Raw genomic sequence first — 26,418 nt, forward strand, 5'->3', positions numbered from 1 at the left:
GTGTTTGTTGTAGGGCTGTCAACGTTAACGCGTTAAAGCCATCATCACGATTATCGCAATTAAAATTTTTGATGCAATCAACCCATCTGGAGCTCAGAATAAAAAAAACTTTGGAAAAATTGCCCAAAATGTGTTGACAGAGACATTTCAGGTTCACATTTCAGACATTCTCCAGCTTTATTCCTATCCCCACATCAACTGAACACATCGCGCCACACATACACTACGCCGACATACACGGGAGAAAGCAAAACGCGGGAGAGACAGTCAGGGACGTGATTGGACTTTTACCAGCCACATGCTGAATGTCTGTCAGAAACTCCGAAATGGCTGCCAACTGGCGCTGCTGGCGTGCGCTCCATGGGTCAGAGACCTTGGACATTGCAAAGGTCAAGGGTTTGTGATCAACGTATGCGGTAAAGTTGCGACCCTCAAGCAAAAAACGAAAATGTCGTGTCGCGAGGTGCAGGGCCAGAAACTCCCTGTCGAAAACACTGCACTTGCTTTCGGCGTCCAGCGTACAATTGAAAAAGACGAGAGGCTGCCAGACAACGGAAACCCACTGTTCCAACATTACACCCACTGCTACGTCCAATGCGTCGGTGGTCAAAGCGATCTCCGCCGAATGAAATGGGTGGCATTAGCCAGTGCAGACTTGGCCGCGGATTAAGCCTGGATGCCTTCCGGGAGCCAGTCAAAAAGATCTTTGGCTGTTTTACCTTTCAAGGCAGCGTAGAGCGGCTGTAGCAGGTGGGCAGCTCTGGGGAGAAAGCGGTTGTAAAAATTGATCATCCCCAAGAACTCTTGCAACACTTTAACCAGAGTGGGATGCAGAAAAGCCGAAATGGCCTGGACCCTGTCTGGCAAGGGGACCACACCGTCAGCAGAAATGCGGTGCCCCAGGAAATCCAGGACTGGCACTGGGAAGGGTTGATGATCAGGCCGTGCTGAAAAACCTGGAGCAGATGGGACTCGTGCTGGCTCACCGAGCAGCTGGCCACCAATATATCATCCAGGTACACGAAAACGAAAGGCAGCCCGCGCAAGACAGAGTCCATCAGTTGCTGAAAGGTCTGGGCGGCACCTTTCAGGCCAAACAGCATGCGCAAAAACAGGAGGAAGAGGTGGGTGAAGAGGAATCCCCCGTCATCCGGTCCGAGCAAGGACAACATGTTCTCTATGAGCTCCAGAGCCGTGCCACCACCCAGGCCTGAGAGGGAGAGAGCATAGCGCTGAAGAAGCAGTTCCTTAAAGGTGGCGTACTTCCCTTGGGCAGGTGGGTCCCAGAGGAGGGTCATTGCACGACAGGTGGTTAGCGGGTTGAGCGAGGCCACCACATGGTGATACTACGTGTCGTCAGCTGAGATGCCGCGAAGGGTGAACTGAGCCTCCACGTGCACGAACCATGACGCGGGATCATGGAGCCAAAAGTCCGGCAGCTTTAGCACCACAGCAAACTTAGCTGCAGCAGGAGGCGGAGGACCGGCAGTCGCTGATGTATCCAGAGCAGAGCTGGCGTCATCCTCGGCCTGTAACATGTTCGAGTCTGGGGTCACCAATGTGGAGGTAAGCACAGACGACACAGAAGCTCTTAGTTCTCACTCCAGCTTTATTCCTCTCCTCACATCAACTGAACACATCGTGCCACAAAACTCAGCAACACATTTCCTCAACACTGGGTGTGAGTGGAGCCCTCTAGTGGTCCACCACAGCGTTAAAATTTTAAATTGCGTTAATTGTGATGACAGCGCTAACAGCCGTAGTTTGTTGGTTTGTTTTTATTTTGTTTTATTTTGCGAGCTGGTTATTAGGTGCTGTAGCCAGCCAGAGTATCCCCCGCTGCCCCGCCCTCTCCTCCCTGTGTGGCAAGCAGCAGGTGCACCTCGCAAAAGGAGGGCGCCTTTACTCCCCGCAAATGGGCAATAGAAAACCGATCGGTGATCATGCAATCCTGAAAATGTGCTGGCATGATGTCGGGGCAGCATGGGTGCCAGCAACTTTGGTTTTTTTTGACGATGCCTCCCTGCAACTCCGGTAATGATAAGAGGATGGAGGGAGTGGAAGTCCATTAAAACCTCATCTGGGACTCTCCTCAGCTCTTTCTGGGACAGTGGCGCGGCTGCCCCTCTGTTGGTCTTCCTTGGTCTCTTGTGTTCTGGGGGTCTCTGGATGTCTGGAGTTTTGATCTCCTCCATACCTGCTTCATGCCCTGGAGGATGGGACTGTGGCCCCCCACACCCTCTAGCAGATCATTACATTAAGGAACCTTTTAAATACAAGCGCGCTCATGCTCACAGGTGTACACACAGGTGATCACACACACAAACTACACCCTTTTTGGCTCCTACCTCAAAGCACACTGTGCGCTGTCGATCTTACGTGCTGCACAATAATGTTTAATATTAAGTATGTAGTGTTATATTCCCATATATCATTGTGATGTTGTTTATTCTATTACTCTCGTTTTCTTCTGCTTGTTTTCTTTTTTCTTTCTCAACAGGTGATCCAGGTGATCGATATATGTATTTTTTGTCTGCTTATTTTGTTGGTTTTTGTTTTTTGCCCTTTATCCCCGTCCCTCTTCTCCGCTGTTTTTTTTTTTTTTTTGTTTTGTTTTGTTTCCCCCCCCTCTTTCTTTCTCCCTTTTCTTTTCCCCTGTCCCGTAAAAAAATAAAATAAAATAAAATAAACAATAAAAGGTAAATCAAATGGACCATTACGGCAAGGCTGGGATGGTCCATTTGGTAAAGTAAATCCGTTGGGCATCTTTCTTCGCCTTTAGACAATAATTCTAATGGCAAAAGAGCCAAACGGGACAGGTTTAAAAAAAAAAAAAAAAAAAAAAAAAAAGGAAGTCCATTAAAATTTTATGTTAACCAGACTCTAGACTTTGTTTATCACTCCAAAAAAAAATACCTCTTTAAATCAACTTATATAATCATGGAAAGGATTTCCATATACTTTCTATTAGCATTAAGTGTTTTTGTTAAACTAATGTAATTTGCATGGGTTGGATCAGCTCAGTTGGACTCAAGTGCAGTAAATAAGTTGATTCATCATTAATTAATTAAGCAGGTCCAACTCAAGTACATTAAGTTGGAAATTCCATAATCACGTGGAAATTCCATGATTTTTTATGTTCATTTTTTGTTGTTGTTGCATTTTTTCAGTGTGAAAAATGCATTATATGTACAATGATATTTTTAATAATAATAATAAAAATTATTATTATTAATAATTATATTCTTCTTCTTCTTTTTCTTCTTCTTCTTCTTCTTATGATTATTATTAATGATATTTTTAGATTTTGTTATATTTTTATATCATACCTTTTACTTTTACATGCATTTAACATTTACCGTTCAAAATCATTAAATCACTATTTATTAATTTTCTACAGTTTTACCAATTTTAGTGAATAATTTTAAAAGATATACAACTAATATAACTGTGAAATCTGTGAAATTACCTTATTATACCTTTTCACAATTGACTAATACTTATAAGTAGATGTCATGCACAAGAAAAAGAAAGAATTATCTAATTTCTTTCACCAGTTTTTTAGTGAAAAGTTCCATAATTGCACAACATATCAGTTAATAACAAATCCATGTAAAAATAACAGAAACTACTTATTTTTTGTCATTTCCACTCAATTTATGAAGTTTTGACTATAATCTTTTATAATCATGTTTAGTTTTTACAGGACTTTTTTGTGATTTTGTTGGAATTTCATACATTTAGAAATATATTAAACTTTGTATGAAAGGTGACGAGAATTTGTAGAAATCCAACCCAAATGTGAAGGTCATGAATTGTTGAAGTTTATACTATAAGTTATCCTGTTTGTGCTATTTTGTTTTCTGGTCATTATTCCTTCAACAGAAAAATAATTAGGACAAGATTAGCAAAATCAACCTAGGAAACTCTTGCAAAAGGAGATCTTAAAAGTTGCAGAAGTAGAATTTGAAGGTATAGTCTGGAAGATTTTTTTTCCAATGTATTTCTTGATTGAGGACCATTAGGTAAATATCATTTAGTTCCATTATTTCAAAAGAGGGCATAAATCTCTACAGCAGATAATATATTAAAACAAACCCCAATAAAATAAAGATGTAATTTTAATTTTGAATTATTTTGTCTATTCAAATGTGCAAAGTGCTTTGAGTGATCAGTAAGACTAGAAAATTTGCAGTACAGCAATGACTTGAGAGACAAAACCAAACCAAAACATTTATATAATGTTTGGAGTTTATATGAAGTAAAGATGTATAGTAACAGAAAAAGCTGGCCTTAACGTAACTGACAAAACTACTTTGTACCACATCTAAAATCTTTTAGAGCCATTAGAGCATTTTGGATTAACTGAAGGCTTTTCAGGGAGGTTTTAGGACATCCTGATAATAATGAATTACAGTAGTCCAGCCTAGAAGTAATAAATGCATGAACTAGTTTTTCAGCGTCACTCTGAGACAGGATATTTCTAATAAAATAGCTTAGAAATCTATTTCTAAGCCTAGACCCAGGTGACTTGCCAAAATTCATCAATGGTGCTGCAAATCGCAAACAGATCCACATTTTTTCCCTCGATACCTAGTGGCTGCCTGCAGCACCAAAGGACTTCGTCAGTGACGTCTGCCTTGCCCTAGCAGCACCATGTCTTAGCTGTTTGTGGAGGTAGACAACTACATGTCATCTGAGTGAGTGAGCACATGAAAACCCATTGAAGCTATGTCTCGATGTATGCTCAGTCATCCAAGTACAGAAATCCCAAAAAGTTTATTCCCATACCTCCTGAATCCCACTGTAACCGTTGACTGCACTCATTTAACTGTTTAGTTGTGGAGGCAAACTCACCCTCTATGTTGCAGACAACAGACAATAATTCTTTTTTAAAGTTCGTTTTTTACTGAATATGCCCTACAAAGCAGATTCAAAGCAAGCACATTCATTAGAATTATAATTTAGATTCAAATCATTTTTGTATTCTCATGTACTAATATTATTTGATTATTATATTAATATAGCACAAGGTTCAGTTATCTTTGTACAAAAATAGAATTGTTTTTCAAGGAGCTTTGTTTTACTTTTTTACTTTGAGTACATTTTAGAGCCTGTACTTTTTCACTTATACTTGAGTAAAGAAATTTCTTCAGTACTTCAGCTTTTACTGGAGTATGTTTTAACACAGATATCTGTACTTCCAAAGAGTCTGTGCTTCTGCCAGACTTGTGCCTAAAATTTACATATCTTTACTCTACAGAAGAAAATCTCCACTGCAATCTCCATGACAGTAAGTTCAAGTTGCCTTAAGAACAATTAAATCAGGGGTTGTCAAGCATAAGGCCTGGGGAACAGCCTGGCAAACACTCTAATCCAGCCCCACTGCATGGCTGTGGAAAATGTGCAGGAGGGCATAAATTTTGTATTCAACAAGAAAAGAAAATTGTTGAACCTTTTATGCAATTTTACACATTTATTTCTTACAATTTTAAGTCAAAAGAGTTATGCTGGCAGAGTTGCAAAATAATTTTGTTTTAAATCACAAAACAACAAAAACAGCTTCAATGCAGTGTCTTTTTAATAAGGGAAATATAGCTGCTCACAAACGCTAATGAGGAATTACAAATGTCACACTAGCTGTGAACACATCCCACACAGTGTCATATAAAGCATTTATCCAATCTGTGTAAGGCCAAACTTTCAAACTTCCAAGCATCCCATCTTCATTCGTTCACCTGACTATAAATTAACACACTGAGCATGAAATCACTCACCTTAGTCTGATTTTTATGCTAGGTAGCATTTTCACATACACATAATATTATCACAATTTTATTTGATCATTCCAAAAAATATGTACGGTCCTATACACTTTACAGATATTCAGGTGCATGCAGGCAAAAGTAGCCCGGCTGTGCCTGTGCCTCTGAATTCCACTTAAACTCTGTTATCAGATTCTAAATATACTGTGCTGGTGCTTATCGTCTGTAGCCTCAAATGCTCAAGCTACATATTCCATTTAAAGATTTACACAATTTTAAGTGTTCTCATTTAGATACAGTCTGTTAAGTGCATTAAGTTAATTCGATTTTGTAGAGTAGAAGCCAGTGTATGATTTTCAGAATCAACGTTATTCTTTCCCAGATCGTCGTTTGTTGTGAACTGGGTGCTTTTGGTTCCTGTTTGCTCCGATGATGTTCCCTCAAACAGCTTAGCCATAAAGGCAAAGCCATTATTCTTGATATAGGATTTCCCGGCAAAGGTGTAGAGGACCGGGTTAGCACAGCTGCTGATGAAGGCCAAAGTTGAGGTCACTGCTCGGGTTGACTCAGCCATACCATGCAATCTGCAGGAAAGTCAAAGTTGGATATTTCACATTGATGATGATTGTTTTTATACAGAGTACCATTATAGCCTCGTCAGACTGACTCAAGTACCCCTTAATTATCACCTGCAGTATCAAGACCATATTAAGACTTTCTCTGAAAAGATGCTTTCTGAGTCTTTTTTATTATTATTCATTTGGCTTCTCCTTTCAGGGGTCTGTAACCACACAGTTCCCTCAGGGATTATTAAAGTATTCTAAATCTGAATCTTCTCTGCAGTCTTCCTCTTTTCCTCCTTCTTGGCAGCTCCTTATTCCACATCTTTTATCCAGTGTATCAACTATCCCTCCTCTGCACTCGTGCATACCATCTCAACGTTGTCTCTCTAATATTACCTCTGTCGTCTTAACCTGAGCTGACTCTTTGATGTATTCATTTCTAATTTTGTACATCCTAGTCATATATGACTTCTCATTTGTCAGACCTTAAACCTGCAATTTTGGGTGGTAAGGTGAACACGGTATTCACAAAGAGATTTCTGGAAGTGGTCCTGAACCCCTGCAGTGATTTTGCACAACAGTATCCTGCCTGCTTTTAGTGCAGTGTCACATGAAGCCCAAATATTGAGATTTCTGCTGCCGCCTTGCTGAAGATGGCGGCACATTCATACTCTTTACAATTATAGTATATTCAGTTTACTGGATGGTAAAAATTACATCTAGGTGTATGTCACTGCATGCACAGAGACATACTACCAATAGCAGCTTTGAATTACAGAGTATTGTTATTACTGGACATAATGCATAAAATGATAATATTGTACTTCACTAACTTTAGCACCATGTTTATGAAAATCTTCAGTTACTCACCGATGTCCTTTTTCTGAGGTTTTTGGGTACCACGCAGCTGCCACCTTGGGTGGAAAAAAAAAACACCAACCCACTCAGTATTCACTTGAATGCTCAGATAATCGATTTACAAACAGATTTGATGTGGTTATTGGGTTATCGGTAGAGAAGATGCCCTTACACACCTGTATCATGTTGATGACGTGGTACGGCAACCAGAACAGGCCAAACATTATGACGATAGCCAGGATAAGTTTCTCGCTGCGGACATTTCGTTGGAACTTGGTCTCCCTCAGGCGTTTCAGGATGAGAACGTAGCTGGTTATAATGATTGCATAAGGAATAATGAATCCTGCCACTGTCTCAGTGGTGTAGTGAAACCGCTCCTGCACATGAGAGGATATGAAGCCATTTCCTTAGAGATTAAATACCTAAGTCATGTCAATGTGGTCTTTGATCTGAAAAGGGCCATTCTGCAAAATAAATCATTTTACTTTATGTAATTTTAGAATATTTTGATTCTAATACTTTTGCCACCTTACTTAAGGAGGACTTTTACTTGTAAAGAAGGAATGTTTTACAGAAGAGCATTACTACATTTATGAAGGATCAATGCAAAATGATTTTCAGACTTTTGTGCAGTGCCACTACTCATGCATCAGTATTTACGGTGTGGGCTCAAGAGCTTAAAAAGCATGCAGTGTGGTGTAATTTTAGTTATTTTAACTACATTTTGAACACTAGTTAAGCTGCAACTTCCAAGGCCTTAAACACAGTAACAAACACATCTGCAACATTTCTGTCATCTCAGTTTCAAATTGTGTGCACTTGTTAAAATAGGCATTTTTTTTTCACCTATCTACTTGTTCATAAAGTCATATCTAATAAAATGTAGAGTATCACACAATAGCCTTACCATTTTTTCTTTTATATTCACTTTTGATTCAGTGGTTTTGTAATAAGCTTTCTTTCTTTCTTTCTTTCTTTCTTTCTTTCTTTCTTTCTTTCTTTCTTTCTTTCTTTCTTCACCAATTCAGCACTCTATCATGAAATAAACTGATATGAATTAAGAAAGCTGATATCAGCTTGTGCAGATGTTTAAGTTATTAATGCATCTTTATTAAAAAACAAAACAAAACAAAACAAACCAAAAAAAAAAGCCTCAATTTCAGCTAGTTGTTCTGGACCTTTTACTCAATATATGTTATCTTGTTCAGTAGCTTACCCACTATTTCTCGGGCTCTCAAATGTACAGATGATTTTTAAGGCATTTTATGGATGACAATAAATATAGTTATCAAACTAATCAGATCAGTGGCAGAAAGATAGCTAACACAAGTGTACTTACATGTTCAGGCAGTGTGTGAATGGGTGCACACACAAGTTTTGTTTTGTTTTGAGCAGTTTCTTTTCTTACGGCTCGAAACACCAATGAGGGAATGGAAATGACCATCACGAACATCCATGTGCCTAGGATCACCCTCCTCACAACCTTCCTGGTGATCAGGTGATACAGTGTGTGTGGAAAGACTATGGCCAACAGCCTGTTCACGCTCATCAGGGTTATCAGAAAGATTGACGCATACATGTTGGAGTTGCACAGGTAGAACACAATTTTGCACATGGCGTCACCAAAGACCCACGACTGCATAGCCAGGTAGATGATGAAAAAGATGGTGAGAGCCATGAGGAACCCATCAGCACATGCCAAGTTGAGGATGAGGAGGGTGGTGACTGAGCGTTGTCGGCAGCGGGCCAGGATGCTCCAGACAATGAAGAGATTTCCAGGGACACCCAGGAGGAAGACCAAGCTGAGGATGAGGGTACCAATGGCTGTAAAATAGTTATTGCTCACAGCGCTATCTTCTGCCGGTTCAGGGGTGGTAATTGTCAGAGGTGGGAGACTCGTGTTACTCATTGTAGAAGAATTTTTGATCCTGAAGATGGGGAAAAAACATTAGAACCTCAAACACAAACTCAGTCAACAGTTTAGTAAACAAAACTAATGAAGTCCAAAACACTAAAGTAGCACTTTAATGTTTACAGTTTTCAGCATGGAACTGTCAGGTTAGCAGATTGCCACTACAGTATTATTTATTTATTCTTTCATTCATTTACAATTTTTACCCTTTCATGCATGACTTATGACAACCTCAATGTGGATTTCTTTTAAGTATTTTTACTCATCTTCAGGCATGAAAAAATGTATAAATACTTAGAATAAATATTTAAGAAAAAAAATCCAGATTAAGGTTGTCATAGGTCATGCATGACAGGGTTAAATAACAATAATTACAATGAAACGCGTCATACATCTATAGTAACATTGAATGACCAGTGGGTGGCAGGGTATGGACTGACACATCAGTGTCCAATGTAGTGGTTTATGTGCAAATATAGCAACAACACTGACACAAATGCAAGAAAACAGCCTTCGAATAGCTGTCCACTCCAGTGACCACTATGCAAGAAAGTGTTAAGATAAACACCTTAGAAGTACTTTTTCTGACTCTCCACATGGAACAGAAATTACTTGTCAAGACAGTAACAAGTAATTCCTGGATTAATGTGCATTAATCCAGGAATCATGGGAGACCATCCAAAACACCTTCTCACCTGCCTAAAGCCTAAATTGTATCTTACTTAATTGACTGAACAAATTTATACAAAAATGAAAACAACAATGTTTGACTTTGGTAGAGTGTGTTTTTTGACATTTACCATCAGCTCTGTACAGTTGGATTTCAGACGCTTCCTAAAACCACCTATTTTGTCTCTGTGTTAAGCAAATTAGATATAGTTGTTTACTTTAATATGTCTGGTAGATGAATATTGAAACTCAAAAATTCTATCAAACAAATGCACATACTTATTGTATCTCCAACCAGTGATATACTTAGATATTATAAAACATCATTTATAATATAGTTATATATAAAAACAACATCTCATAATTATGTGACTGTATTTTTTCTAGTTGTGAGGTCTGCTAATGTGTAATTTAGGTAATCGGTAAAATGAAACATGAGGTGAAAAATATGAACAAGTGGTTTGAATGGGCATATGATCGAGAGCTCCACACTGACACATAAGTTATAATTAAAAGTAGTATTTCCATCGAATCATCCCTCTGCATTAAAAAAAGACATTACCTGAAAAGATATAGAAACAGATAGAAAGGTATGTAAGAGGAACACAGAGTTTTTTGACAATTTGGTTCTTTCAATAAAAAACAACATAATAACCAGAAGTCCTATACATATACGGAAGATTAAAAAAAATGACTAATACTTTTTTAAAGAGGGACGTGTGCTACCCTGACACAGCCTCTAAAATATTTGTATCCAAGACTCTAGCCAACGATTCAGCCCTCAGAGGCAGCATGCTAAAACACGTTGAACATTGGTATCACTGCGTCAAAAAACAGTGTTTCGACATAGTCTTTTATCCAACTTGATTTTTTTTCTTTTTCTTTTTCTCACCTCATTTTTTCACATAGAAAACTGAAGTGCAGAAGTCACAGACATTGTCTGAGTCAGTTTTGGACACTGTAGTAAAAAGCATCTGTACACTGACCGCAAAGAAAAAATAAGCGGTGTAATTGTCTTTATCTCATTCAATTTCAAGCATTTCTTTGGGTAGAAAACCCCCAAAAATGTTGGTTAAAAACTGGGAATCATAAAAGAACTGCAAAGAGTGCCAATAACTTTATATGTTAGGGCTCCATAACATGCAGAAGGTTTGTAAACCATTTGGTATGCATAAATTTCAACTTTGAAATTAACCCATGTATCAAAAATATCAAAAGGAGGTCCAAAAGAAAATATGCTAAATGTTCATTTATGATATTCCTCACCTTTTTATGGTTTGTTATCGCTCTGTGATGTGTTCCCGAAGTCTGAAGGTGTTCTTGTGAGCTCAGACCGTAAAAACCGAACTGAACCCTTTCCTGCCTCGCAGGCTATAACATGCTGTTAGTGAGGGGAGGGATGCTGAGAGGCATGTTCTTCCTTAAAAGTCCCGCTTTTCCGTTTTCTGTCTAAAGCTTTGTATTCATGACCATGTATGAGTGTCGTGTAGAATTTTTCTGTGTCTGTGTATCTGTGCTAAAACAGAATATGAACTCTGTTATTTTTATATGCATTCTTTAAAAACAGATGTCCCAATGTGATGTACCAGAATGCATTTTTCTGTGTCCGGAGGCACTTTTAACTCCAAGCTAAGTGTTGTGCAATGAAAAGCACCCGGGGGGGGGGGGGGGTTAGATGATTCAAAAGACTTTCCTGTGTCATGTATGCTGGGCACACAAGTGCAAACACGCATTTAGAGATCACACACACAACAGCAAAACCTACTTGTTCATACAAGGCTCTGTCACTGACGAAGATGCTACTCTTCACAATATAAAATAAAATGACACAAAACAAAGAAATGTGTTAAAAAAATTTAATAATATTCCAACAGCCATAAAAAAATAGATTTTTTAAATAATTAAAATACAGAAACTTTCTGTACTTTTACATTACAGTAAATCAAAACAAGACCCGAACTCTTCCACGGCATGCATTTTTAATTTCTCTTTGATATTTGGTCATATTGGGGCCCGATGAATGTAAAAACAAAGAATTACCAGATTTTTTTTTTAACCTTATTTTTGTTTTTAAGAAAAATAAGAGCCAAATATGAGGATATTCGTTTAAACTTTTGACAGAACAGTAGCAGTATAACGTCCTCGTAAGTGGATATCAGGCCCTTGTAGAGCAAAATTGAGTATTTTGGTCTAAATAACCCAAAATGTGATGTCCACATATGTGGACGCCAGGTCCTAGGAGGTTAAAGGAATGTCACTTTACATTTACATAAAATCTTGTGAATTTTGACAGATTTTTTTGTGAATTCTGTCAGCTTATGGTAATATTTTTCACTGAGAGGGCTGTACACATCTACTGTACAGCCATAGAGGGCCGCATGCTTTTGCTGTACAGCCCTTCAAAGGGCTATGCTATGTTCTACAGCCATGTAAAGGGCTGCACACGGCGTGAAGCAGTACAGTGTGCAGTGTTCACCGCTGCATCTACTGGAGAGTGAATGTTACATAGAATGCAATTACACTGGAAAAGCATAAAAATGTGCATAAAGTGCTTTGAAAGCTCAGAGTAGAAGAGTGCTATATAAGAATCAGTCCATTTACCATGTTTAAAAGCTTTCTGTAGCTTTAAAATATATGACATATACCTGTGGTAATTCTGAAGAATGTCTCAACCATGCTTGTCACACTTAAATGTTTCAGAGAATTCAAAAAAGACAACAGAAGCAAACACTAAAAGTGGTTTCTAAATGTGTTTATTATTACAAATCCAAACCTATATGTCCCTGTGTGAAAAAGTGATAATTAATAATTGTGATCTTTTGGATGAGTCATCGATGTGGTCTTGGGGTACTTTTAGGAGAGTTAGTATTGTAATGTTCACATATGCTTTCAAGGACCAGATGTTTTGAGTTTACCACGGTTTATTGTATAGGTAGAGGAACACGGGCTGTTAACCCCGAAACCTCCGGTACAACTCCTCTCCAGCTCTGAACAACAAGAACCCCCTTTCTCTTCCTGCACACACTCACTGACATTTCCTGCAGCACAACCAAACATGTCTCTTAAAGAAACAACAACAGTGCACACAGATAGTCAACCTGTCACAGTAGAATAACCATTAACAATCATTACAATATTATATCACACTGAATTTCAAGTGTAAATCAATCCCAGGCACACTTGCAGCTGAACTTGCTACCAATTCAGATTAAAGTCATAGATGGATTTAAACATTCCAGGCTGGCAATAAGATGATGCAAACAACACTGCTGCAACTGTGCAGCTCTTTGAGGTTTTGGATATTGCTTTTCCATTAGTGTGGCCATTAGGGGGAGATGCTGACTTTGATAAATATTATTTGAATTACTTTTCTGCAAGTGTGCAAATTGTTTTCTGATTCTTTGTAACCTACAGTGCTAAAGCTCAATCTAACAACAACAAAAAGTTCTCATATCTAGTTTCACAAGCATATTTATAATGGAACATTAGGAATGACATAAGATAATAGTAGGTGTGTGAATGATCACTAAGCAGTATTACTGACAGTAATAGAAGGCCCCAAAAACCTAATTTTGCTTAGGCCTGCCTTGAGGAATACTTCACAATGTCTCCTCTGAGCTGAACAAATTTTTTCTCCTCCCTGCAAGTCATCACTTACACTTGTTTTCTCTCTCTCATGACCCTCCTAGACTACGTCCTAGGCTACATCACTCTTTGTCAGCTCATTTTATATAGTTATATCATTATAAATCAACCTACTGAGCTTTATGGCAATTTTGTGAGTCTGCCTTTTGGGTCCAGCCATTTACATTTCTTAACAGTTGCATTTAAACACACACACACACACACACACACACACACACACACACACATGTCTGGTTTGCTATCTTCGTGGGGACATCCCATTGACATAATGCTTTCCCTAGCCCCTTACCCTAACCCTAACCATTAAAAATGAATGCCTAACCCTAACCCTTACCCTAAACCTAACCATAACCTAATTGTAACCCTGACAGTAAAACCGCATTTTGAGTGTGAAAATTGCTTTCAACCCCGAGGGGACCTGGATTTTGGTCCCCACGGTGCAGAAAGTCCCCACCAGGATAGTAAAAGTCAGATTTTGGTCCCCACCAGGATAGTACGAACCCGTACACACATACACACACACACACACACACACACACATCACATGAACACATCCCACACAGTGTCATATAAACCATTCAATCTGTGTCTCTGTGTAAGGCCAAACTTCCCCAACCATTCCATCTTCATTCATTCACCTGACTATAAATGAACACACTAAGCATGAAAACACTCGGCTGAGTCTGCTTTCTATGTTAAGTAGCATTCTCACATACACATAATGTTACACACAACAAAAGTATGTACAGTCCTATACACTTTACAAATATTCAGGTGCATGCAGGCAAAAGTAGCCCGGCTGTGCCTGTGCCTCTGACTTCCACTTAAACTCTGTTACCAGATTCTAAATATACTGTGCTGGTGCTTATCGTCTGCAGCCTTAAATGCTCAAGCTACATGTTCCATTTAAAGATTTACACAATTTTAAGTGTTCTCATTTATATACAGTCTGTTAAGTGCATTAAGTTCATTCAACATCAATTTTGTAGAGTGGCCAGTGTATGATTTTCGGAATCAACGTTATTCTTTCCCAGATCGTCTCTTGCTGTGAACCGGGTGGTTTTGGTTCCTGTTTCCGATGATGTTCCCTCAAACAGCTTAGCCATAAAGGCAAATCCATTATTCTTGATATAGGATTTCCCGGCAAAGGTGTAGAGGACCGGGTTAGCACAGCTGCTGATGAAGGACAAAGCTGAGGTCACCGCTCGGGTTGAGTCGGTGATATAATGCAATCTGCAGGGAAGAAAGGTAAAGTTGGATTTTTCACATTGATGGTGATTGTTTTTGTACAGAGTGCCATTATAGCCTCGTCAGACTGACTCGAGTACCCCTTAATCATCACCTGCAGTATCAAGACATATTGAGACCTTCCTTAAAAAGATGCTTTCTAAATCTTTTTATTATTATTCTTTTGGCTTCTGCCTTCAGGGGTCTTTTTAACCGCATAATCCCCAGGGATAATTGTGTGGATGCCCTAAAGGGCTTCCACACTATTGAGATCCTGTTTCTCTTTAAACTTTATTCTTCAAGTTGCTCCCCCGTTTTTTGCCGTGGATCTACTCCCACAGTTTTCAGCCGATTTTCTCCGTTCAAACTCTAAACTGTTCTGCTATTTCTGCTAATTCCGGCTATATCTTTTGGTGTTTATTACTATTACACTTTTTAAAATATTACACTTTTTTCATTTAATTTGTCCCATTGAAATGAATGGGAAACTTCCACAATTCTGCTAAAACTTGCTTGTCTTTGAAACTTAACTACGTCCTCATGCTTTCACCTAGAAACTCCATTCAAACTTTAAAATGTTCTCAGATTATCGGGCTATTCCTGTATGATTCAGCTTTTTCAGATCTTCTTCCATTTTAATTTTATACCTCTTTAAGTTTTCAGTTGCAAAATTGTGATTTTTCAGAAAATACATGCGTTGTTATGGTTGCTATGCAATTAACTCAGAGTGGAAAGTGGAAATTTCTGAATTTTCTCTTCTTGTCTGAACAACTTCTTGCAACTCGCTCAATTTCCACTCAACCCCCACAAATTATACATCAAAACGTAGGTATTTTTGCTGGCTTTCAGGAATTGTCACTGTTATTGTTGTGGGAGTTACAGAATTTTGGCAAATCTCCTCAGAGCAACACAAAGTCTGTAAAGTCTCCTTAGAGAGTCAATGGAGAGTTTGTTCAAAATCAGCGCTGGATTTCTCTAATGACAGGCATTTTCAAATCGTCATATCTCCTTAATGAAACAAAGTTGAGACATGACGCTTGTGCCAATATATCTTCAGACACCCCTGATGCTCACAATTCAAGAATTTTTTTCTCACCTATTACCGTTTGGCCATGAATTACATTTGTTTGAGGGTAGGAAATTCGTGCCTTGCTCAGATCTCTTCAGATTTCAAACTCTGGAAATGAGCAACTTTTTTCTCTCGTCAGATCTTTTTGATGGATTTCCACAGAGACCTGAAAATTCCCATGACTGTTCACCAAAGCCTGCTGTTTCTTACGGTGAAAGAATCATTTTGATGCTCCATATAGATTTAGAGTTACAAAACGTTGTTTGAGGGCAAGTCAAGGCATTTTTGCTTTGCCTCTACTCAGTTACAGTTTATTACAAGTCATATATCTTCAATAATTTATATTCTATCGCTGAATTAAGAAGACCTGCAGATTCCCCCATCTCTTCTGAACAAAACGGTGTCAGAATGAGCGTCCTGGCCCCTACGGTTAGGAAATTATGGCCATTTGTTCGAGGGGAATCCTGAATGTGAGAAATACACTGCAGAAAACTTATACCTCTCTGTGTGTCTGTGTGTGTAAGGGCTGATTACAGCAGGTGCAGCTAATTTAGCTGACCTAGATATACCAAGCCCAGACTCTCAACAGCCACTGCTCCCTTTAGGCTCTGTGTATGTGTATGTTTGTGTGTCTGTATCAATATTTCTCCCATGTTAAAGTATTACTCCTCCATAATAGTATTTCTGTTGAATCAAAGTGGAGCAGTTTTTACAGTCATCTTACTGTTGAGCCATAAATTACGTTTGTTTGAGGGGTGGAAATCTGTCCTTCTCTCAGTCTTCAAACTCTAGAAATAAAGCCGTTTCTTCTCTCATCATATCTCCGCGACTGAGGTACAAAGAGCAATGTAAATCGCAGTCAAAGTACACCAAAGTCCGCTGATTCACCCAGTTGAAGAATGATGCTTCTATTCCACCTAGTTTTGGAGTTACACGACGTTTTGTAACTCCAAAAATCGGCGTTCTGTCTAAATCTGACAGTTCATCTGCCTGTTTTCCAAGCTGCTGCCCTGTTTCCCAGTGGCGCAGTTGGTAATGACGCCGGTCGGCAGACTAAAGATCACGAGTTCAACTCCACCTTAGTCAAACTTTTTTTCCCCCTACAAATTAATACACTATCACAGACAAGTAATTCATATTGTTCATTTATTACAATTCTGCAAAGTTTTATGATTTTAGCAGCTTTTCTAATATGGACCTCAGATTCTTGTTAACACTCCATACTGTTCCCTTTAGGCTCTGTGTATCTGTGTGTGTCTGTATCAATATTTCTCCCATGTTAAAGTATTACTCCTCCATAATAGTATTTGTGCTATATCAAAGTACTTCTACTACATCTTAGTACTTCTGCTCAATCATAGTATTTCTGCTAAATCATAGTATTTTTGCCATATCATGGTATTTGTGCCAAAACATTGTATTTGTACAAAGTCATAATATTTCTTCTAAATCATATTATTTCAATCAAATCTCAGGAGTTGTGCTAAAACACAGTATTATTATCAAATCATAGTATTTGTACCCAAACATATCTGTTCAACTTATTTAACTCTTCTCAACAGTCCAACACCTATCACAGACCTGTAATTTATATTGCTAATTTTTTCACTACAAATGAGTAGTACAAAAACATACTATGTCTGCAACATCATAGTATATGTGTTATGTTATAGTATTACTACTAAATCACATTATTTCTACCAATTCAAGGAGGCTGACTGTTACTAAGTGCATCAGTGTACATAGGTCATCTGTTGTGTTGGAGTGCCCTCTTGTGGCGCCTTTTGGGTAGTGCCTTAGTAAACGTGAACACTGCAAAGAAGTGGTATCAGAGTGGTTTGTAGTGGAGGAATTTGTTGACAGTTTCTTTCATCTTTAATCCGTATTCATGTTGTAATGTAGTAGTACCACAATATGGCAGAAACACTATGTTTTGGCACAAATACTTTGATTTGGTATACTTTAGCTTCTTCACCCCTTTTCAGCAAAATTTTCATTTTTTTCACCCCTTTTCAGCACAAATTCCAGCTTTTTTGGCTGTTTTCAGAAAAAAAAACTCTTTTCAGCAGAAACTCTGCTGATTCATCTCTTTTCAGCGCAAGTTTCTGCTTCTTTGCCTCTTTTCTGCAGAAATTCTGCTGATTCACCTCTTTCTGCAAAATTTTCAGCCTTTTCACCTTTGACTGTTACTAAGTGCATCAGTGTACATAGGTCATCTGTTGTGTTGGAGTGCCCTCTTGTGGCGCCTTTTGGGTAGTGCCTTAGTAAATGTGAACACTGCAAAGAAGTGGTATCAGACTGGTTTGTAGTGGAGGAATTTGTTGCCAGTTTCTTTCATCTTTAATCCGTATTCATGTTGTAATGTAGTAACTTTTGTGGCACAAATACCACAATATGGCAGAAATACTATGTTTTGGCACAAATACTTTGATTTGGTATACTTTAGCTTCTTCACCCCTTTTCAGCAAAATTTTCATTTTTTTCACCCCTTTTCAGCACAAATTCCAGCTTTTTTGGTTGTTTTCAGAAAAAAAAAACTCTTTTCAGCAGAAACTCTGCTGATTCATCTCTTTTCAGCGCAAGTTTCTGCTTCTTTGCCTCTTTTCTGCAGAAATTCTGCTGATTCACCTCTTTTCTGCATAATTTTCAGCCTTTTCACCTCTTATCAGCACAATTCTCAGCAGCTTCTGCTCATTTCAGCAGAATTGTCCGTCTCTCCATCTCTTTCCTTGTCAGAGTGAGTTTGGCACAGTGAGATGAGTTGCTGCTTCGACCGCAGGAGGGCCAGGTTCAAATCCTGCTCAGAGCAGCATGTTTTTTTTCACCACCATGCAACTTTTCGTCTTTTTCAGCTTTTCAGCAGACAGCTTCAGCGTTAAGGCATCCACACAGCATTTTCGCAGGAAATGCAAATTTTTCTAGTTAAAGTATTCTGATTCTGAATTTTCTCTGCAGTCTTTTCCTCCTTCTTGGCAGCTCCTTATTGTGTGGATGCCCTAAAAGGGCTTCCACACTATTGAGTTCCTGTTTCTCTTTATTCTTTATTCTACTTTATTGTGTGGATGCCTCAAGGCATCCACACTATTGAGATCCTGTTTCTCTTTAAACTTTATTCTTCAAGTTGCTCCCCCGTTTTTTGCCGTGTAACTACTCCCTCAGTTTTCAGCCGATTTTCTCCGTTCAAACTCTAAACTGTTCTGCTATTTCTGCTAATTCCGGCTATATCTTTTGGTGTTTATTACTATTATACTTTTTAAAATATTACACTTTTTGTGTCCCATTGAAATGAATGGAAAACTTCCACAATTCTGCTAAAACTTGCTTGGTTTTGAAACTTAACTGCTTCCTCATACTTTCACCTAGAAACTCCATTCAAACTTTAAAATGTTCTCAGATTATTGGGCTATTCCTGTGTGATTCAGCTTTTTCAGATCTTCTACCGTTTTAATTTTATACCTCTTTAAGTTTTCAGTTGCAAAATTGTGATTTTTCAGAAAATACATGCGTTTTTCGCCTCTCACCGCGATCTAATTCTGACTGCTGAAGTCTCTGTGTCTTAGACACCCGCCCCCTTTGTGACCAGACCTCATTTGGCTCAGAGGGTTGAGCCGCTGCTGTGGGACCCGGTGGCTGTGGGACCCGGTGGCAGAGGTTCGAGTCCTACCTGTGACAGTTGTTACACATCTTCCCTGCTTGCATGCGCTCTTCTTTCTTGACACTCTTCAGTGTACCCTTACACATAAAGCCATCTCCATCAAGCGCGTCTACACCTCTTTTTTTAGCAGAAATCTGTCCTTCTCTCAGTCTTCAAACTCTGGAAATGAAGCCGTTTCTTCTCTCGTCATATCTCCGCGACGGAGTTACAAACTGCGCTTTTCGCCGCTCACCGCGATCTATTTTATGACTGCCCAAATGTCTGTCTTTCAGCCGCCCGCCCCCTTGCCAGGTGGCGCAATCAGTAATGACACGGCTCTGCACCTCAAAGGTCGTGGGTTCAATCCCACCTTGCTTCAACATTTTTTTTTTCATTACAAATTTAAACACTATCACAGACCTGTCATTTATATTGATCATTTATTACAATTCTGCAAAGTTTTATAATTTTAGCAGCTTTTCTAATATAGACCGAAATACATACAAGTACCCAGCCTAATGAAGCAAAACTATGTTTTGGCACAAATACTTTGATTTGGTATACTTTAGCTTCTTCACCCCCTTTCAGCAGAAATTCCAGCTTTTTTGGCTGTTTTCAGAAAAAAAACTCTTTTCAGCAGAAACTCTGCTGATTCATCTCTTTTCAGTGCAAGTTTCTGCTTCTTTGCCTCTTTTCTGCAGAAATTCTGCTGATTCACCTCTTTTCTGCAAAATTTTCAGCCTTTTCACCTCTCATCAGCACAATTCTCAGCAGCTTCTGCTAATTTCAGCAGAATTGTCAGTCTCTCCGCCTCTTCTTCGTAAGAATGACTTTGGCTCAGGGAAATGAGTAGCTGCCGTTAGACTAGGAGGGCCAGGTTCAAATCCTGCTCACAGTGACCTTTTTTTTTCCCACCACCATACAACTTTTTGCAACTTTTCATCGTTTTCAGCTTTTCAGCAGACAGCTTCAGCGTTCCAGCATCCACACAGCATTTTCGCAGGAAATGCAAATTTTTCTAGTTCTTTATACTTTATTCTTCAAGTTGCCACTTTCTTCGCCGCTTAACTACTCCCTCAGTTTTCAGCCGATTTTCTCAGTTCAAACTTTAAAAAATTCTGCTCTTTCTGCTAATGTGTGCTATATCTTTTGGTGCTCATAACTTCTATACTTTTTGAGATATTGAATTTTTTTTGCAATATTTCTGCCCATTGAAATGAATGGAACACATTATCAATGTGGTCACTTATTTCTGCTCGCCGGGCTGAGCTGTGTTTTAGCTCAGTGAGATGAGCAGCCGTTCTCAGACTGGGAGGCCCGGGTTCAAATCCCACTTATGGCAACATTTCTTTCAGTTAACAGTTAAACTTTTTTAACTCAATTTCAGCTTTTTCACCCCTTTTCAGCAAAATTTTCAGTTTTTTCACCACTTTTCAGCACAAATCCCAGCTTTTTCTGCTGTTTTCAGCAAAAACCTCTTTTCAGCAGAATTCTGAAAAGAGTTCTGCAGAACTATTTTCAGCAGAAATTCTGCTGATTGAACTCTTTTCAGCAGAATTTTGAGAATTTTCACCTCTTTTCAGCCCAAATTCTGCTTATTCACCTCTTCTGCAAAATTTTCAGCCTTTTCACATCTTATTAGCACAAATCTCAGCTGTTTTCAGAAAAAACACTTTTGAGCAGAAATTCTGCTGATTCATCTCTTTTCAGCGCAAGTTTCTGCTTCTTTACCTCTTTTCAGCAGACATTCTGCTGATTCACCTCTTTTCTGCAAAATTTTCAGCCTTTTCTCCTCTTATCAGCACAATTCTCAGCAGCTTCTGCTCATTTCAGCAGAATTGTCCGTCTCTCCACTTCTTCTTTTTGAGAATGAGTTTGGGTCAGTGAGATGAGTAACTGCTTTGAGACCAGGAGGGCCAAGTTCAAATCCTGCTTAGGGCAATGTTGTTTTTTCACCACCATACAACTTTTTGCAACTTTTCATCTTTTTCAGCAGAGAGCTTCAGCGTTAAGGCATCCACACAGCATTTTCGCAGGAAATGCAAATTTTTCTAGTTCTAGTTGCTTCCGTACGTTTTTTGGCGCTTAACTACTCCCTCAGTTTTCAGCCGATTTTCTCAGTTCAAACTTTAAAAAATTCTGCTCTTTCTGCTAATGTGCGCTATGACTTTTGGTGCTCATAACTTCTATACTTTTTGAGATATTGAATTTTTTTTGCAATATTTTTTGCCCATTTCTGCCATATTATCAGTGGTGTCACTGATTTTCCTTGCCGGGCTGAGCTGTGTTTTAGCTCAGTGAGATGAGCATCCGTTCTCAGACTGGGAGGCCAGGGTTCAAATCCCACTTATGGCAACATTTCTTTCAGTTAACAGTTAAACTTTTTTAATTCAATTTCAGCTTTTTCACCCCTTTTCAGCAAAATTTTCAGTTTTTTCACCAGTTTTCAGCACAAATCCCAGCTTTTTCAGCTATTTTCAGCAAAAACATCTTTTCAGCAGAATTCTGAAAAGAGTTCTGCAGAACTCTTTTCAGAATTCTGCTGATTGAACTCTTTTCAGCAGAATTCTGAAAAGAGTTCTGCAGAACTCTTTTCAGCAGAAATTCTGCTGATTGAACTCTTTTCAGCAGAATTTGCTCCTCTTTTCAGCCCAAATTCTGCTTATTCACCTCTTCTGCAAAATTTTCAGCCTTTTCACCTCTTATCAGCACAAATATCAGCTTTTTTCAGGAAAAACCTCTTTTGAGCAGAAATTCTGCTGATTCGTCTCTTTTCAGCGCAAGTTTTTGCTTCTTTACCTCTTTTCAGCAGAAATTCTGCTGATTCACCTCTTTTCTGCAAAATTTTCAGCCTTTTCACCTCTTATCAGCACAATTCTCAGCAGCCGCTGCTCATTTCAGCAAAATTGTCAGTCTCTCCATCTACTCTTTGTCAGAATGAGTTTGGGTCAGTGAGCTGAGTGGCCGCCTTGAAACCAGGAGGGCCAGGTTTGAATCCTGCTCAGGGCAAGGTTTTTTTTCCACCACTTTTCAGCAAAAATTTCTCTGTCTTTACCCCTCTCAGTAGAATTTTTGGCTTTTCATCACTTTTCAGCAAAAATTTTCTGCTTCTTCACCTGTTTTCAGCAGAATTTGCAGTTTCTTCTCCGCCATACAACTTTTTGCAAGTTTTCAACTTTTTCAGCTTTTTCAGCAGGCAACTTCAGCATAAAGGCATCCACACAGCATTTTCGCAGGAAATGCAAACTTTTTCTAGTTACATATCTGTTATCCAGTTTACCTACTACTTCTCCTCTGCACATGTCCAGAGGAGGAGTCTCAACTAGAAGTGGGTTTCGATAATTGAATTTCCGATTAAAATTTATTTTAGCTTGAATAAAGTGCTATTAATTCATTAAATCCTGAATCGACTTTTAAATATACATATATTTTGCCAGAAATGCCAGAATCTCAGGTTAAACCTCACAAAACTATTTCAACAACCACCAAACAGCTAAAACAGAAAGTGAGAGCAGGTAAATGGATTCCACACAAAGATGTAAACACAATTTGCAGACCGGGTGCTTCAGAATCTGTGAGATGTCGGCTTTCTCACCCATCGGGGCTGAAAGCCGAGAGCTCACACATTCTGAATCTGCAGGTTTTGTCACTCTCCAAACTAAATTGACTGGCAGCAAAAGAAGATCAAAACTATGCTTCACGTTTCATAAACATTAATTCGCTCTGACTTTTGCTGTTTTGCTTCCGCCACAATAAAATTACAATTCCTGCACAGCTCTCTCTCTCTCTCTCTCCCTCTTGCTCTCTCTCAGTGTACTTCAAGAACAGTTTCCCATTACCCACCAGTCTACCATTGTTTACAGCATTGACAGCCGCCGTTTTTTTTAAGTGTCCCTAATAAACCCTCTGTACACTGCTTCACTTCAGCAGCATCAGTAATGTTCATATACTGATTTGTGGTTTTCTTCCATTTTTGATCTACTGCAGAATATTTTTAAGGTTATCTGCTATAAAAAGCCAGGCCATGAAAATCTCCTTTTTCTGTGTTTTACCCTCAGTTACTTTTACACAAAGGCATCTGCTGTGTTGCTTACACCTCTGATGAAGTCTCACAAGTGCCAGTACTGATAAATGATCAGAATTATAATATCTCTGACTGTCTGGGTCAAAATTGAATTGAATTGAATTGAATTGAATTGAACTGAATTGAATTGAATTGAATCGAATCGAATTGAATCGAATTGAATCGAATCGTGGATCGTATTGAATCGGGACCTTGTGAATTGGGATTGAATCGATTCTAGAAATCAGTGACGATACCCAGCTCTGTCTCTTGTTTGTTAGAGCTTCAACCTTTTGGATGGTAAGGTGAACATGGTATTCACAAAGAGATTTCTGGAAGTGGTCCTGAACCCCTGCAGTGATTTTGCACAACAGAATCCTGCCTGCTTTTAGTGCAGTGTCAACTGAAGCCCAAATATTGAGATTTCTCCAGATTTTGGAATATTTTGATAATATTATTACTGAAGATGGCGGCATATTCAAACTCTTTACAGTTATAGTATATTCCGTTTACTGGATGGTAAAATTAAATCTAGGTGTATGTCACTGCATGCACAGAGACATACAACCAAGATCAGCTTTGAATTACAGAGTATTGTTATTACTGGACATAATGCATAAAATGACAATATTGTACTTCACTAACTTTAGCACCATGTTTATGAAAATCTTCAGTTACTCACCGATTTCTTGTTTCTGAGTTTTTTGGGTACCACTCAGCTGCCACCTTGGGTGAAAAATAAAAACCCCACTCAGTATTCAATCAAATGCTCAGATAATCGATTTACAAACAGATTTGATGTGGTTATTGGGTTATTGGAAGAGAAGATGCCCTTGCACACCTGTATCATGTTGACGACGTGGTACGGCAACCAGAACAGGCCAAACATTATGATGATAGCCAGGATGAGTTTCTCGCTGCGGACATTTCGTTGAAACCTGGTCTCCCTCAGGCGTTTCAGGATGAGAACGTAGCTGGTTATAATGATTGCATAAGGAATAATGAATCCTGCTACTGTCTGAAAGGCGTACTCAAACCTCACCTGCACATGAGAGGATATAAAGAAAAGCTGTTTCCTTAGATATTAAATGAAAAACAAAGAAATAGAGCCAAAATTATGAAACTGTTTAAACTGATCAACTTTTCTGGTTCTTTTTTTGTCAAATGAGAGGACAAAATGAAACGTCTGAAGACCTAAAACCAAGTAATGTTGTTATGGTCTTTGATCTGAAAAGGGCCATTCTGCAAAATAAATCATTTTACTTCATGTAGTTTTAGAATATTTTGATTCTAATACTTTTGCCACCTTACTTAAGGAGGACTTTTACTTGTAAAGAAGGAATGTTTTACAGAAGAGCATTACTACATTTATGAAGGATCAATGCAAAATGATTTTCAGACTTTTGTGCAGTGCCATTGCCTATGCATCAGGATTTACGGTGTGGGCTCAAGAGCTTAAAAAACATGCAATCTGGTGTAATTTTAGTTATTTTAACTACATTTTGAACACTAGTTAAGCTGCAGCTTCCAAGGCCTTAAACACAGTAACAAACACATCTGCAACATTTCTTTCCTCTCAGTTTCAGATAGTGTGTTCCTGTTAAAATAGGCAAATGTTTTAGCTGTCTAATTGTTCATGAAATCATATCTAATAAAATGTAGAGTATTATAAAATGGTATTACCATTTTTTCTTTTTTCTTGACACTGTAGTTTTTATCAGTAGTTACAGTTTAAACACAGACATTTCAGGAGAAATAAACAAACAACCAAAATATCCTCCTTTAATCTGAGAATGTAAGTCATTTTTTTCCATTGCGTAGATTTCCCCAACAACATTTAACCAGTCTTTTAAAGAACCGTTTTTTCTTTTATTAATTAAGTCATGAATGAAGAATTCTGGCCCTTTTGCTCAAAGCATGTGATCATGTTCAATACCTCACTCACTATTTCACGGGCTCTCACGGGGAGAAGGTTTTTCGAAAGTATTTTGATGATGGAAAAAAATATGGTTATTAATCTAATCAGATCGGTGCCAGACAGACAACCAACACAATTGTACTTACGTGTCTACGCAGTGTGTGATTGGGTGCACACAAATATCTTGTTTGATTCATATCATCAGTTACTTCTTTCACATTTCGAAACACCAACGAGGGAATGGAAATGGCCATCACTAGCACCCATGTGCCTAGGATCACCCTCCTCACAACCTTCCTGGTGATCAGGTGATACAGTGTGTGTGGAAAGACCACAGCCAACAGCCTGTTCACGCTCATCAGGGTTATCAGAAAGACTGATGCATACATGTTGGAGTGGCACAGGTAGAACACAATTTTGCACATGGCGTCACCAAAGATCCATGTCCGCAACACCAGGAAGATGATGAAAAAGATGGTGAGAGCCATGAGGAACCCATCAGCACATGCCAAGTTGAGGATGAGGAGGGTGGTGACTGAGCGTTGTCGGCAGCGGGCCAGGATGCTCCAGACAATGAAGAGATTTCCAGGGACACCCAGGAGGAAGACCAAGCTGAAGATGAGGGCACCAATGGCTGTGGAATAGTCATTTTTCACAGCATTTTCCTCATCAGGGTCAGGAGTAGTCTCTGGGCCAGTCAGGAATGAGACACTTATGTTGTTCATGCTAGATGAACTTTTGAACCTGAAAGAAAAGCCCATTGGTTTTTTTGACTCTCCAATTGAAACATGAATTACTAGTCAAGAAAGAGCTTCAACATACATACTTAACAGACATATTCCCTACCTGCACTTATAAAGCTTGGGTTTTCTCTAATCCACATAGAGTGAAAAGTATATGCACAGGGTCAAATATATATGTACACCTCCACTAATATTTGTTTAAATATCCCTTAGCAAGTTTCACCTCAACCAAGGCTTTTGCTAGCCATTAACAAGCTTCTAGTATAATTGTGGATAGCTATCTGATCATTCTTCTTAGCATAAATAGTAGAGTTAATTTAAATTGGTGGATTTTTTGGTATAGACACAACTT

The 26,418-nt window shown here is 38.7% G+C and overlaps 2 protein-coding genes across 2 annotated transcripts; both read right to left on the reverse strand.

The window, feature by feature from the left end:
- Positions 1-1,346: 1,346 nt before the first annotated feature.
- LOC134616166 (leukotriene B4 receptor 1-like) lies at positions 1,347-9,095 on the reverse strand. The gene is made up of 5 exons (XM_063460904.1): positions 8,526-9,095; positions 7,363-7,563; positions 7,199-7,242; positions 6,133-6,349; positions 1,347-1,529 (listed from the first exon to the last, which is right to left on the reverse strand). The coding sequence occupies exons 1-5, from the start codon at positions 9,093-9,095 to the stop codon at positions 1,347-1,349; spliced, it is 1,215 nt and encodes a 404-aa protein (XP_063316974.1).
- A 5,294-nt stretch (positions 9,096-14,389) lies between these two features.
- On the reverse strand, positions 14,390-26,048 carry LOC134616167 (leukotriene B4 receptor 1-like). Its single transcript, XM_063460905.1, has 4 exons — positions 25,470-26,048; positions 24,247-24,447; positions 24,088-24,131; positions 14,390-14,645 (listed from the first exon to the last, which is right to left on the reverse strand). The coding sequence occupies exons 1-4, from the start codon at positions 26,046-26,048 to the stop codon at positions 14,390-14,392; spliced, it is 1,080 nt and encodes a 359-aa protein (XP_063316975.1).
- Positions 26,049-26,418: the final 370 nt, after the last annotated feature.

Source organism: Pelmatolapia mariae, linkage group LG18 (genome assembly GCF_036321145.2).
Source record: "Pelmatolapia mariae isolate MD_Pm_ZW linkage group LG18, Pm_UMD_F_2, whole genome shotgun sequence".
Taxonomy (NCBI): domain Eukaryota; kingdom Metazoa; phylum Chordata; class Actinopteri; order Cichliformes; family Cichlidae; genus Pelmatolapia; species Pelmatolapia mariae.